Source organism: Sus scrofa, chromosome 4 (genome assembly GCF_000003025.6).
Source record: "Sus scrofa isolate TJ Tabasco breed Duroc chromosome 4, Sscrofa11.1, whole genome shotgun sequence".
Taxonomy (NCBI): Eukaryota; Metazoa; Chordata; class Mammalia; order Artiodactyla; family Suidae; genus Sus; species Sus scrofa.
In genome coordinates this window covers 25461349-25477479 of record NC_010446.5, presented here as the reverse complement: position 1 = coordinate 25477479, position 16131 = coordinate 25461349, and the positions used below count along the sequence as shown (strand labels likewise).

At 33.0% G+C, this 16131-nt stretch overlaps 1 protein-coding gene across 6 annotated transcripts in view; it reads right to left on the bottom strand.

The window, feature by feature from the left end:
* CSMD3 (CUB and Sushi multiple domains 3) overlaps positions 1-16131 on the bottom strand; it is a 1223593-nt gene that overhangs the window by 393977 nt on the left and 813485 nt on the right. For all 6 annotated transcript variants that reach the window (XM_021090582.1, XM_021090583.1, XM_021090584.1 and 3 more), the window contains 3 exons: positions 13705-13821; positions 8129-8344; positions 6273-6461 (listed from right to left, as the gene is read on the bottom strand). In XM_021090582.1, the coding sequence (XP_020946241.1) occupies positions 6273-6461; positions 8129-8344; positions 13705-13821 (522 nt within the window). The remainder of the gene's footprint in view (positions 1-6272; positions 6462-8128; positions 8345-13704; positions 13822-16131) is intronic.

The following is a 16131-nucleotide window of genomic DNA, read 5'->3' as shown; positions in this document are numbered from 1 at the left end:
TAGAGACTCTCATCCTGAGTGAATAAGTCAGAAAGAGAAAGACAAATGCCATATGATATCACTTAAATCTGGAATCTAAAATGTGGCACACATGAACCTTTCCACAGAAAAGAAAATCATGGATTTGGAGAATAGAGTTGTGGTTGCCTGGGGGGCGGGGGAGGGAATGGGAGGGATTGGGAGCTTGAGATTAATAGATACAAACTATTGCCTTTGGAATGGATTAGCTATGAGATCCTGCTCTGTGGCACTGGAAACTATGTCTAGTCACTTATGATGGAGCATGATAGTGTAAAAAAAAAGAATACATACATGTATGTGTAAGTGGGTCGCTATGTTGTACAGTATAAAATTGACAGAACACTGTAAACCAGCCATAATGGAAAAAAATAAACATCATTATATATATAAAAAAAAGCAATAAGGATATATCATCTAAAAAGTCTGAAAAGGGAGAAAAATATGTAGATTTATAACATAGAGTTATCATTTTCTCATTTCACTCATGATAAAGGCATGATGTTATTACCTTTACAAGGTCCAGTAAAAATTGATGACACATAAAATTAGAAAAAGACATAGATATATTAAATACACTATAAAGATGAACAAATTAACATCTTTAAAATGACTTCAAAATGTCTGGGATTCTTCAAATGTATGGACTCTTGCTTAAAGACAAATCATTAGTAATATTGAACTTGCTAATTTACTGTCCAAAACAACATGTTTTCATTAGCTCCTTGTTTATTTGCAACATCACCTGGCATGGTTCCTGGTATGTTTGGAAGATGAATAAAGACATGAGTTTTGTTTGTTTTGTTTTGTCTTTTGATTAAGAAAGATAACAATGAAAATGCCAGTGATTTTTGTATTGTGAACTTTAGAAAAGGAAATCAAGCACTTATAGTATTTCTTATTTTCAAAGTAATCAACTACATATACAAGTTGAATTTTGCTTTTGAATATTTGGTTGCCACTTAAAAATGTGATCAGATATCCATTTCCTTAGAAATGCAGATCTCCAGACTAAGGACTTAAATATAAAAAATGTCCACTTAATAGCATTTTACTTGTTTATGATTTTTATCTTTTTCAAAATACAAGACACAATTATAGACATGCATTTTTTTAAAGGTAACACTTGAATCTTGATCGCTAAGTGGTAAATAAGATTATGAATGTGAAGTACTCAGCTGCTAAAACTTTTTCTCCTCTTCTTCCTCCCTTTCCTTTCCTGCTGGTTGGTGGAAATCTCTCTTCACAGCTCTTAGTCATCATGGCCCTTAGGAGAACAGGATATGTGGTGGTAGAGAGGGTTGCAGGCACAAGGAAAAGGGACTAAGTTTTGTTGAATAAGTGCCATTTGTTGAGTGCTACAATAGGTGATTTACACATCTTTTATTGCTTTGGGCTACAAGTTATCTTGCACCATGAATGTAATTATTCACATTTGACATTTGAGAGAACTTGCAGGAAAGAGCTCCAAATAACTTCCCAAAGATCTCATGGTTTAGGAAAGGCTGGGATGTAAAAATGTGAACTATGAGCCTGCAGTGGAGGCTACTTCTTTGGGAGAAGTCCTGCTACTGAGTGGGTGTTAAAATCTCGACTGCTATGAAGTTTCTTCTTCTGCCTCTACAAATTACCCTGTACTTGCAACAATATAGATGAACTCGGAGGTATTATGCCAAGTGAAATAAGTCAGAGAGAAAAAGACAATCACCATATATGATTTCCCTTAAAGGTAGAGGCTAAAAAACAAAACAAATAAACAAAACAAAACAGAAACAGAGAAACAGACTCAGATACAAAGAACAAACTGGTGGCTGCCAGAGGGGAGGGGGGCGGGGAGGTGAAGAGGATTAAGAGGTACGCACTTTCAGTAACATAGTAAATCCCAAGATGTAATCTACAGCATAAGGAATACAGTCAATAATATTGCAATAACTTTGGTGACTTGGTGATCAATTTATAGTATACATAAATGTTGAATCACAGTTGCACATTTCATAGTCATATAATATAGTATGTTAACTATACTTCAATTAAAAAAAAAACCCCTGCACTTAAGTAACCCACAATATTGAGTGACAGTAGAACATAGACACAGAGCCTAAAGAGTTTTCTGAAGTCATGTATCAACTATAACTAAGACCAGATTTCCTCTCAACTTTATTGAAGCCTCCAGTCAAAGACAGCAATGTGGTGATGTAAATGAAGCACAAGCCTGGGCCTTGGAACTCGTGACAGGCACAGCTCTGCCCCTGAGTTTACATGCAACCTTGAGTTCTTTACAGAATTGTATCTTCACTGATAAAATCACTATGATATATCTGCTTTCACGGCATAGGTAGACTTTTGGAATGTGACACTACATGATGTAATCTTCTATAGATTGTAAAGACCATATTATGGTGTTAGCACATTTTATCATTTTGTTAAAATATTACCTTAAAATGAATGCGGAGGTTACTCAGGAAATTGCTTAAATGAAAATGTTATTTATTATTCATCTAATATCTAGGATTAAGATAAATTTCACCAAATTCTACCAACAGAAACTGAAAACACCAGCCAATTTATACACTAAACACAGAATCAAAATTAAACATATGGAAAAAAAAATAAAAATAAAAAGTAAGATTCCGAAAAATTGCTTTATCAAGTTGCCTTAATGTCCAGTCAGGCACGTTCTTATATAACCTACATATCCTTAAGTCATTTTAGTAAATGTTAGTATTATTTTACACTTGACATAAAATTTAAAACCTCATCTATGATTTGTACTGGGAATGTGTCCGTTTGCAACCTTGTGCCAAGGAAAGAATACCTAGACTCCAATTAACTGAAGCAGAAATAAACTTCTGGAATATAACCTACTCATAATTTGGCCACTGACTATAACATAAACTTTCTATGAGGCCAGCGATGCTGAGCACTAAACAACATTTTTTTAAGCAACTATGCATTAGAGAATTGGCTTTAGAGATATATGAGGTGAAAAGTACAAAGAATCTACGAAGAAATGGAATCTGTCCAAATAAACTAGCATTGCTAAAATCAGGTCTGTTTATATGAATAGTTATAAGTAATGTGCATTTTATATGACTGAAGACTGTGAACTTTGAAAAGAAAACAAAATAAGATATATATATATACACACACATATATGCATATGCGGAACAAGAAATGCAAAAAGGAACATATTTGCTTTAAAGCATAGGAAAAATACTGAAGAAAAGTTTAGAGAAAATTGGAGAAATAAAATTTTTTAAAGTCAAACCATCTGAAGGAATATTTCTCCCCCATATTGGAACTTAAATGAATACCTATAATAGAATTTATTAAAGCCAATAGACTTTTTTGTATATTGTAATAAGCTTAAAAGTTAGCACAGTTAATTTAAAAATTAGGGAAAAATTCTCATGACAATACCTGCTTTCTAAATTTGTCCTCAGGGTGATTTCATGCCATACTTCCCACTAAAGATTTAAGCACAAATAAACCTACTCTCAAAGAAATATTTTAATTAAACAAAACTAACTTGAATTTACTTTTTTTGCAAAGTCAAACTTTCAGAAATCTATTTATTAAAATTTATTGTAAAAGTTGAGTAAACCCTAAAAATGTAGATTCAAACTCTTTCTTCTCACCATGTATAACATCCTGGTATGTTTTCAGTACATAGAAAATATTAATCAACTCTGTGATTTAGAATTCTTTGCGATTCTCCTTTCCCTCAACCTTTTTGAAATTATACCATCCTAGTGAAAAAAAAACTGAAGTTTTAAAATGAGAAAAATGTATGTTTCTGCCACATGCAACCTTGACGATCTCGGGCAAGTTGTTTAAAATCTCTTAAGACTCAGGTTAGTCTGATGAAAAATGGAGGGAATAATAGGATTATAGTGAGAAATAAATGAAGTAAATATAAATATATGTAAGAGCCAGGTAGATATTCATAAATATAAGTATTTTATAACAAGGAATTCATTTCCTACTATAATTGGTTTAATAAACTATATTGGTGAGCTGGATTAATACCAGATTATTTTCAATACAATAAGAGTTATAACAATATCTAAATTCTGAACCCCTCCTACATTTCAGGGATTGTATTAGATGTCTGCTTGACATGCCCTATCTCTTTTAACCATTGTAACCAACATAAACACAATGTAACCATCTTCCTAATAAGAAAAATGGAAGTGTAGAAAAGTAAGCTAAGCCAATATCAAATGACCAAAATATAAAGCCAGGCACTCTATAGCCCTCACTTGGACTATTCTCAAAGGTTCTCATTAACTGGACTTTGAAAATATTCACACTAAACAAAAATGGAAATGAAGGCAATTCACAAAAGGAAGGGGATTCCAAATCTGGTAATAACAGAGAAAATAAAAACAAACAATCCCAAAGTATAAAAACAAAAACAGAAGGGCTGCATTCTATAAAGCTTCCTGGAAAAGATGTTCTGAGCATATGACTGCTTACCACCTCCCAGCTAAGACTCTGTGGTTACTTGTGATTTTTTTTTTTTTTTTTTTTTTTTTTTGTCTTTTTGTTGTTGTTGCTATTTCTTGGGCCGCTCCCGCGGCATATGGAGGTTCCCAGGCTAGGGGTTGAATCGGAGCTGTAGCCACTGGCCTACGCCAGAGCCACAGCAACGCGGGATCCGAGCCGCGTCTGCAACCTACACCACAGCTCATGGCAACGCCGGATCGTTAACCCACTGAGCAAGGGGCAGGGACCGAACCCGCAACCTCATTGGTTCCTAGTCGGATTCGTTAACCACTGCGCCACGACGGGAACTCCTGCTTGTGATTTTAAAAAGAAATTTTGTCTATTACATATCAGCTTGTCTATTATATGTTCTAACAGGGGCTGTGAAGATAATCTCACAACTATAGAAGCCTTCAAACTTATACTAGCATGAAAAAAAAATATATATACACATATATATTTAAAACTGGATTTAGGAATCCACGGGAATTCCCACCACATTCTATACAATGGGCAATATACTGAATAAGTCATAGGGGGTTTCCTCTTCTCCATTTGAATTTTTATCTGTGGGACATAGTGCCTCCATTTAAAAAAAAAAAAAAAGAGTTCCCTCTATGGCACAGAGATTAAGAACCTAAGAACCTGGCTGCAGTGGCTTGGGTTGCTGCAGACATGCTGGTTTGACCCCTGGCCAGGTGCAGTGGGTTAAAGGATCTGGCATTGCTGCAGCTTAGCATAATCACATCTGTGATTTACATTCAATCCCTGGCCAAGGAACTTTCATATGCCACAGGTGAAGCCATAAAAATTAAAAAAAAAGAGAGAGAGAAAGTCCTAAACCACAGATCAAATCTCCACCACTCTGCCTGATTTTATAGTATATTATAACATACAGATCTGTGACCCACAATTAAATTTACAATTAAATTCAAATTAAATGCTTTTGAGAGTTTTAAGACCTTTATGAATAATAATAATAATAATAAAATATCACTTGCATCTTGTTCTATCATAAAAATGAGTACTGATAACACTGAATGGCTGATGACCTAAAAAAATACTTGCCTCTCTATGTACTAACATATATGTAGAAAATGACTTAAGTCCTAGTGAAAAGTTTTTCATTTTCTTTACAGATTTTTTTTATTAGTAAAAACATTTATTTCCAAAGGTTGAGGTAGTGTTCCAAATTTCCAATACTTTAATTATTGTTATTCTTTATCTCACAACATGAAATGAATTACCATCTTAATTCAACTATCACAATAGATCAATTCTATAAATTGTAATATTGAGTCAATACTTGCCTTCATACCCCTTTAATTAATTATCTAGTATTTTTCCTTACAATCATATTTCATGCATGTTCATTTTAAGTTACAAAATACTATCAAAACTTCACCCAAAAAAATCACCTATTAATAGCATATAAGAATTAATTTTCTGTAAGCGCTCAAAATATGATTCTATCATCTACCTACTCTCTATCATCTATCTATCTATATATCTATATATATTTGTATATCTGCATTTTCATTCCTTATACCCATCATCTGAAAACAAATTTAGAAGCATGGTTTCTTGAATGGAGCAATTGAGAAGGCAATTGAGGTACACTAGATTACCAAGTGGAAAACAAAATTAAATACTAATATGAAATAAATGAAGAAATTCAACATATTATTAAAAAAATGATGTATAATCATGCAACTCCATGGACAGTGACTACACATACAAGCAAATGAAAGCAGCTGACCACGTACCCACACACCTTGGCAGAGGTGCACTCCACACTCGTCGGCCACCACCAAGACAGATGATCTCTGACGTCCCTTCCAGACGATAACCTGATGAGCATGAGAAGGTCAGAGTGTCACCAACTCCAAAGCTGAACCCAATTCGGTTTCCAAATTGAGGAATTCCAGGATCTTTGCAAGGTTCCAGGTTATATTCTGTAATTAGTTTGAAGAGAATAACAACAACAAAATGTTTGTAGAATGTTCCTTTAACTTGCAAACTGGATGCTTTATGGGTCAGCCATACATTTTAAAAGTGACTATATGTATTATCATCAGTTCATGCTAATGGAACACATATTTTTCTTTTGTGAAAGATTTAATCATTTAATAAATACTCGTGTGTGAAATTCAATACAGATGAGAAAATTTCACCTTCTGAGTGATAAATTGAAAATGCATCTATTTACTTCATATTTTCTCTTCTGCATTAAAAACATTTCCATTTCATAGATTTTGACTTATAATAATCACATAATAGATTCATATTTTCAGATGCACAATAACATTTGGAATGAAATCATTGGTATTTTGAAATCACTCTTACTTAATAGTTTTAGTCTAAATAACAAAGGCTCTTGTGCCCCTAGTATATAAGAGATTCAGTTAATCCATATTCTGAAAAATATGTGACTTCAGATGCAACTGTTTATGTAAGATTGAAATGCTCATAAACTGAAAATTGTACATTATAGATTTATACAAGAAAATTTCACCAAGCAGTAAATGAACATCATGAAAATGAACAACTAAACACTCTTCAGGGTATGAGAGAGTAGACTTAATTAAACAACAATATTATAATTTATATACAGTCCTAAGAAGAAGTAGCTTATTTAAAAAATATACCAGGGCACACAGTTAGTATGTAATTGCAATGGAGAACAGAGGGATTGTTTCATGTTGATGACCTATTTTTTCATTGTTTAAAAAAAACTTATTTGGACATACTTCTAACAGTCTAGATTAAAATGACTATGCTCATTTACTGTTCAATATTGAAACACTTCAATTATTTTAGAAGACAGGTATTTCTATAGAAATACTAGAATAACAATTGAGCAAGTTTAGCATTCTAAGTTTTATTTATATAAATTATATTTTATTTATATACTTATGTAAAATTATAATATATATAATGTTAGCAAGTTGGCATAAGATTTACTTATTAATTTGTTTCTGTATTCTTTTTCATTATTCCATTTAACTGGAAAGTAAAGCTACCTTATCATACTTTGTATTCACTCTTGTCTTCTATTTTTTTTTTTTCACTAGAATCCAAGTTATAATGTTGCCTATAGATGAGGTTATTCTAGAATAAAGGGATAACCACATTAATTCGTTTCTAGATCATCTAGTTCCAAATGAATAAAGTTTACCTTAATCTTGGCCTCTAAAACTATGCCTTTTCTCAGAAACACAAAATTAGAATAAAACTAGAATACCACTGGTTAAACTCACATTGCATTTATAGTCTAATTGAAACTTTAAATATACATGTAGATATATATCTAAACTTTCATTTTAAGTTCACCTGGTATGTTAGCAAGTTTTTCTCTCAGAATTCTGCAGGAGTGCAAGTTAAAGAAATATATTTTTAATGTTCTTCTGGAAGAATTTTAGTGAAATATTTATGCTATTGATTAACAGTCCCTTTTAATAGACTACCTCAGACAATCTTCCAATCTTTCAAACTTTCCTTAAAATTGGTTAACAGATATTTCTTTAATTTTTTCCTTCTTTTCTCTTTTTTGTCTCTATTTTGTCATACATAAGTCATGCTCATGCTTTTAAAAATCTGATTTCTTAACTTATTTTCTTACCAGAGAATGTAATATTGAATCCTTCATACGATATTGAAAAATCTGAAATGAAGCGCAATTGAGCCCTGAAATTTCCATACAGACCAGCATTGATTGTTGAAGGAAGTTCTGAACCAGTCAGACGAGCAAGTGGTTGAGTAAAACTACCGTTCTCTGTGATCAGCAAGTAGTCATGATGGTCTTCCAAATGAAAAGTGTGAAAGTTAAATTGCACACCTATTAAGAAAAAGAAAATCAGACTTTTAAACTATTTCATTAAGATACACAGAGTTACCAAACTAACTAAAATCAGGAGTCTTCTTGTGATTGATTTCTCTGAAAATGAAAGGTGCTGCTATAAAATATTCAAAACAAATAGTATAATATCTTTGGGTTTTGTTTGTTTCTTTCCCTTAGATTCTCTATAAGGTATATAATGAGTCAACTTCTTGGAAGCAAAATTTTGAAATTAAAGCCTAAAAAGGAATCAAGTTTTCTAAAAATTTCAAGGAAATTATATTTTCTATTAAAGTAGAAGTTCTTTGACAAAAGTAACCACTCATTTGACTTCTAACAAGATATGACAGATTTACTAATTTTCCTTAGTAGTTTTTATGATGGATTCATATGACATATACCCTTTTGGGTCTGAGTTTTTACTGAACTTTAAGTGTGTTAGATTAATCTATACTTTTGCATGTGGCTGTAACTTGTTTATTTTTAGTGATACATTTCATTTTTTTAAATGCACCATGTTCATTTATCTGTTCAACAGTCAATGGTCATTTAGGTGGTTTGTGCTTTAGCATGAATGTAGATAGTGCTGCTATAAGGTATATCTTTTGAAGAACATGCATTTATTTATTTATTTTTGGATAAATATCTAGGAGTAGAATCAGTACGTAGTGGGAAATAAATAAACATATATATGTATATGTATTTCAGCTTTAATAAATAACTGCTTACAAAATGTCTGTGTCAGTTTACATTTCCATCAACAAATCCAGTTGCCCTATGTCATCATTGAAACTTGAAAATTTTTTACTTTTTCATTTGTTCTGTCCTACTGGGCATGGTGTGGCATTGCATTGTGGTCTCATGTGAATTTTTAATGACACTGTCTCAAACACATGTAAAGGACTAATAATTACACACACACACATATACACACTCCATACTATGTGTAAATTACAAAATGAAATAAAGGATTATACCACACTCATCTTTCTCTTGAAGTGCTTAATAAATTTTCTTACTTGATCCAAAGAATCATCAAAATCTTCAGTAAAAAATTCAAAAATCCAGAGTATGATAAATAACATTCTTTAACATTATTCATCAACTGTATAGCTCCAAATGCTGGATAGTCTTGGAGTCCTCATTGTTTTTGTTTGTTTGTTTTTGTTTTGTTTTGTTGAGGTATAGTTGACTTACAGTGTGTTAGTTTCAGGTGTACAGCAAAGTGGTTCAGTTATATATGTATATTTTTTTTCAGATTCTTTTCCACTGCAAGCTATTATAAGAAACTGAATACAGTTCCCTGTGCTATCCAATAGGTCCTTGATTAACTATTTTATATATAGTAGTATGTATATGTTAATCCCAAACTCCTAATTTATCCTTCCACTTCCATTGTTTGAAAAAAGTGATATAAAATGAGACTAAAACAAGTAAATGGAAAACATAAGTAACGATGAGTCATTATTGCAAAATGGGCAAGTGATTTCAATTTGGAAAAGATCTGATATGTGCAATGATACTATTTTTCAAACTCTTTTTAAAAATGTTCACAGTTTTTTTTTTTCTTTCTCTTTCCACAATGAGTCCTTTTTAGGACTGGTCCGTCAGTCAGTCTTTCAAATATTCTTCAATATAAACGTGGAAATTGACACTAACCAGATGTAAATGAGAATAGAGTGTCAGTGTGACAAGGAGAAGATACTTTGTCACCTAGATCAACTGATAACCAGACAACATAAATGGAAATTCATATAAGTCAACTTGATTTCAGTCAGAGACTAGAACTAAGAAAAACTATCCTCAGATAACAGAAGAGCAGATGGACAAAAGAGAAAGAAATCATTATGCATATTTTTATTCAAAAAATGTGCTTGTTCTGATATGTCCTGAATTAAAATGTAGGAATATTAAAAATTCTGTTAGATAGTGGTGGTAATAAACTCACTGTCAAGTATTACACACATAGTTTTTCTAAGATACAGTCTCCATTTGTAAAATGGGTTTCTAATAGGGTTGTCATAGTTTATATGAAACAATAAACAGAATGACTTGGCACAGTGTTTTCACAGAGGAAGTGCTCAGCAACTGTTAGCTGGCATTATCATTTAACCCTTTAACATGAAAGTTAATTCTTTTTATGTCCCTCTGTCAACTACTTTATAAAAAGAAGCCTCTATCTATCAGACTATGGTTTAAACAATAAAATCTGTTTTCACTAAAGCAAAACAACATAAGACCTTCTGCTAAAAGTCAATTAATCTGAGTAAGGATATGATACTAAGAACATACTATATTCTAGGTACAGAATATGAAAATTTAGAAGACTGTAAATAATTCATGGTCTGTCTGAGGGAAAAACATATGTAAACCGAAAGTTCAAACATTCTGCTAAGTTCTATAAAAATGATTAATATGACTCAATACAGGAGCACAGAAAAAAATATAGTTTGTTTTAAGGATCAGTAGAGGCTTCTAAAGGCAATGACCTTCAAAAGAGAGCAGATGTTTGTGGAGGAGCAATCCTGGGATAGACTTTTCAGGAAAAAGAGGCAGACAGGCAAAGACACACTTCTTAATAGGGAAATAGATATTGAAGAACAGTGAGAAAAAAGTCCATGGTTTCAACATCATAGTACCTTCTCATAAAAGTGATAATTCAAGAAGCCTATTAAGGCAATTTTTGTTAGATAAATATATGAAAAGACTTGGGATCAAAGTTAAAGTATTATGAGTATCTAGGTTTTAGTTATAGTAATAACACTAGCTGTGACTTTAGGGGTACCTTATAGGGGTGTGTGTATAAGGGTGTGTGTCTGCTGGGTGAGAGGTTATATTACCTTGACAGTTTCTTCCAACTTTAAGAGATTATCCTTCACATAACTTTGGCTACACTTTGGAGTAGTTTTACTTCCAACAAATTTTGTTGGCTCTTAAAAGAAAAGCATATAATCTGCATTTCTCGCCATGTAAATACAGATTTAATTAACACTTGCAACCTGTGAAGATGCAAAAACTTAAGTGTTAATTAAACCTCTATTTACATAGCAAGCAGTATGTAGCCCTCCATTTTCTTGTATAATACAAGTAAGCTTATTTTAAACTCCATTAATCCACTGCACACCAGAATAATAGGATGCGTTGGTTAGCTTCCAGCAAAGAGTCTTCTATTATGGAAAACAACAAAAAAAGACAGTTTACAAAGTCTTCCATCTCATTCCTCCTATACAACACCAGAATACTCATTTTAATGACATTTTTTCTCAATAATGCTTAATTTAATTATAATAACAGTCCCTATACAATCTCACACTCAATAAAAGGATGCCTAATTTTAGTAAAAGGTAAATTTTGAAAGTAGCTCTTTTGCCCCTCTCCTGTTTGCCCATTTCTGTTCCTCTCTAACCTCAAAAGAACCTATTGATTCTTTTGAACTGTTGATTCTTTTCCTAGATAAATGAAGTAAGAATAGAGAATTAGTAGTTAAAGAATGACTAGCTCTCTACCCCAATGCCTCCTTAGTAATACAGCAGGCAAGATAACATCTGAAGTCAGCTAGTCCACAAGCAATGAGACGGATGCAGAACACGGCCTCCGGCCTCACTGATGATTCACCAAAATTCTTTTCCCCTGTTCATTTTTCCCTTTGAAAACTGTTACAGTCAAGCAAAATCTTTGGAGTTGGTCTCAGCACACGAAACTACCTTCCTCCCAGATTGCTGGCTTTACTGATTAATGTCCCTTTATTTTCTACTGACACTTGCCTCTCAAATTGTTATTGGCTTTTGAACAGCGAGCAGCCGAACCTGAGTTTGGCAACAACTTTATTTGTGTCTCAAATATTCTATCAGTACTGCAGATATAGACTACATAGTTCATCAGGAGTGTAAAAATGCTTTGTGTAAAAAACACAGTGAATTCAAATGTATTAAACACAGCTTTTTTTAAACTGTAATATTTTCTTATTGTTAGGGTTTTTTTTTTTTAAGATCTTCTATAGTAAAATCAGTAAGTACAATATAATAGTAAAAACCAGTAAGAGCAATATAACAGCAGACTTAAAAGGAAAATAAAATGAATGAATTTACTCTTTTCAAAAGATTAGTATGTAGAAAATTTCAGGTAAATAATTTTTTTTTTTTTTTTTTTGTCTTTTTAGGGCCACACCTGCAGCATATGCAAGTTCCCAGGCTAGGATTGAATTGGAGCTGCAGCTGCCTTCCTAAGCCACAACCTTAGCAACTCAGGATATAAGCTACATCTGCGACCTATACCATTGCTCATGGCAACGCCAGGTCCTTAACCTACTGAGTAAGGCCAAGGATGGAACCCACATCCTTGTGGATACTAGTTGAGTTTGTAACACACTGAGCCACAATGGGAGCTCCCAGGATGATCATTTTCATACAGTCATATTTTTGTCTTAACCATTTATATTGCTAATTTACTATTTTGGTTGTAATGCAAGAATGAAGCATATTTAGTACTACAGGGCCTTTCATTTATTTGTTAAAAGGATATTTATTAACATCTACCACATATACACTCCCATTGAATTATGTGAGATATAAATGCAATTCTGACAGAAAATTTGAGACAAATATCTCCAGAAAGTTTATAAATTCATAAATGAAAATAATTAGAAATAATCATAAACATTTTAAAAACAAATACATACAAATATGTACTGTTTGCTTTACAAGTGGCTCAGCACTTCATAGTCTCTTTCTATTCCTCTTAGAACTTTTGAAATCAACCTCATAACACTATGCCAGAAACAAAATAGCCATTGTATTTGAGATTTTATTGTTATGAAAATTCCAAATAACATTAGTTTAATATTTCAAAAGAAAATAAATATATTACCACTCTGACAAAAAATAAGAGTATATTAAAAAAAAAAAAAAAGTAGTTCCCGTCGTGGCGCAGTGGTTAACGAATCCGACTAGGAACCATGAGGTTGCGGGTTTGATCCCTGCCCTTGCTCAGTAGGTTAATGATCCAGCGTTGCTGTGAGCTGTGGTGTAGGTCGCAAACGTGGCTCGGATCCCACGTTGCTTCGGCTCTGGCATAGGCTGGCAGCTACAGCTCCGATTCGACCCCTAGCCTGGGAACCTCCATATGCCGCCAGAGCGGCCCAAGAAATGGCAAAAAGACAAAAAAAAAAAAAAAGAGTATAATACCATAGAAAAGTAAATATAATATTCTGCTGCAGTTACTCAAATTGAATTTTGTGTTAGCATATTTTACTAGTGATCTGTTTTGTTCATGCAAAATGACATTGTAAAGGACAATGAAATAAAAATAGATGCAATGAAAATTCAGAAGACAGCCCATTATCATTATATGAAGCAAATTACCTTTTCCATGGGTTACATCAACAGTCCACGTACAATTCAGAGAATTTGGATAAAATTCTGGGTAACCAGGTGATAAAATTGTGCCACTAGGCCCTCTAACATCTCCTCCACATAATGCTGAAAATACAAAGAAACACAGTCATATGATCAGTTATAGTTAGAGAGGCAGAGGCTGAACAGAACTCTCTTAAAATAGAATGAATCTGATTATCTTTGCTTAAGTTACTTCTTCGTAATAACAGACGTATGTAAAGACCTCTTGCAATATTAGGAAATCATTACATCCTTTGTAGCACTACAGAAGAAAAAGGAATGTAATAGCCTCTGAGAATTAATACAGGCCCCAAGAGAATTTAGCTCAACTTTCCACATTTGCATTTGAAGAAAATACTTATCTTAAACATTTCTTATTATAAGCAACATTTGCATAAAATGGTTGTAAATTAAACATGAGTAAATAATTGTTTAGCATTAACGTTTACTAAGCTTTAAAATTAAAAACAAGTTGTTGAATCTTTAGATTGCTTTGGGTAGTATGACCATTTTTACAATATTAATTTTTCCAATCCAGGAACATGGAATATCTTTCCATTTTGTTACATCTTCTTTAATTTCCAAGGAAGATATACAGATGGCCAACAAGCACATGAAAACATGCTCAACATCCCTGATTATTAGAGAAATGCAAGTCAAAACTACCACGAGATACCACCTCACACCAGTCAGAATGGCCATCATTAAGAAGTCCACCAAGAGCAAATGCAGAGGTGGGGGGAGTGTGGAGAAAAGGGAACCCTCCTGCACTGTTGGTGGGAATGTAAGCTGGTACAACCACTATGGAGAACAGTAATGGAGATGCCTTAGAAATCTATACAAAGAACTACCACATGACCCAGCAATCCCACTCTTGGGCATATATCCAGACAAAACTCTCCTTAAAAAAGACACATGCACCTGCATGTTCACTGAAGCTCTATTCACAATAGCCAAGACATGGAAACAACCCAAATGTCCATTGACAGACGATTGGATTAGGAAGAAGTGGTATAATACACAATGGAATACTACTCAGCTATAAAAAAGAATGAAATCATGCTATTTGCAGCAACATGGATGGAACTAGAGACTCTCATCCTGAGTGAATAAGTCAGAAAGAGAAAGACAAATGCCATATGATATCACTTAGATCTGGAATCTAAAATGTGGCACACATGAACCTTTCCACAGAAAAGAAACTCATGGACTTGGAGAATAGAGTTGTGGTTGCCTGGGGGGCGGGGGAGGGAATGGGAGGGATTGGGAGCTTGGGGTCAATGGATGCAAACTATTGCTCATGGAATGTATTTACAATGAGATCCTGCTGTGTACCACTGTGAACTATGTCTAGATACTTACAACACAGCAATGGAAGAAAAAATATTGTATAGATGTATGTGTAACTGGGTCCCCATGCTGTACAGTGGAAAAAAAAAAGTGTGTCCCAGGAAATAACAATAAAAAATAAATTAGAAAAAAATATATATATAAAAACAAAAGAAACCACAAATTGTTAACTATACAAAATTATTTCTTTTAGCTCCCCAAAGGGATATGTGTCAATCTTTGCAAAATTCCTTTTAAAACAGTTAAGTAAACTGAAAATTTTGAAGGTTGCTTTGTCACTTCTGTATTTCTCTGAGAAATATGAACAGAAAGAGGTCTCTCTCTGAGAGGATACTGATTTTTAGGTAAAACCTAAATATAATAAGAATAAATGTTTATGAACCAAGGTCAAAGTCAAATTTGATTAAATGTTCATTTATTTTAGAATGAATCAGTTTATAGTATCTTCTACAACCACTAGTTATGATATTCTAGATAATTTTATCAGTATTAAATTTAAACAATGTTATAGCTAGATAGGAATGTTTATAGGCCACCTTCCTGAGACCAAGATAAGCCTATGCTTCCAATTCCGTTTATTATCAAGACATTTACAATAATATGCATGGTTTGGTATCCTAGGCTCCTGTTTAGAGCCTGAATAGCCCTTTATTGGTGATTATTCTTACTGAAAATTTCAATTTCCCTCCAATTTTTTAAAAAGCCTCATGGTGATTTTGTAAGTAATTTAAGAGCCAGGGATATCATTTCCACTGTTTCTTGCTGATAATAGAGGTGCTAAATTGACCTGTTTTTACTTACGTTGCAATTTTTTCTGCTTGACAGAGGACTGTTTATTATTTTATAAGATTATTTTTACATATGTCAGTTTATCCAAATACACTATATTTTATTTTATTGTCCATCGTGAGAGTCAGACAAAAACAAAAACAAAAAACAAAAAAAAAACCACAGCAATACTACATGGTATGAACTTGAGTGAAATGTGATGAGTGAACATGCTCTACTGGATTAAAACCTACAATCTCTATTTGAAAGGACAAT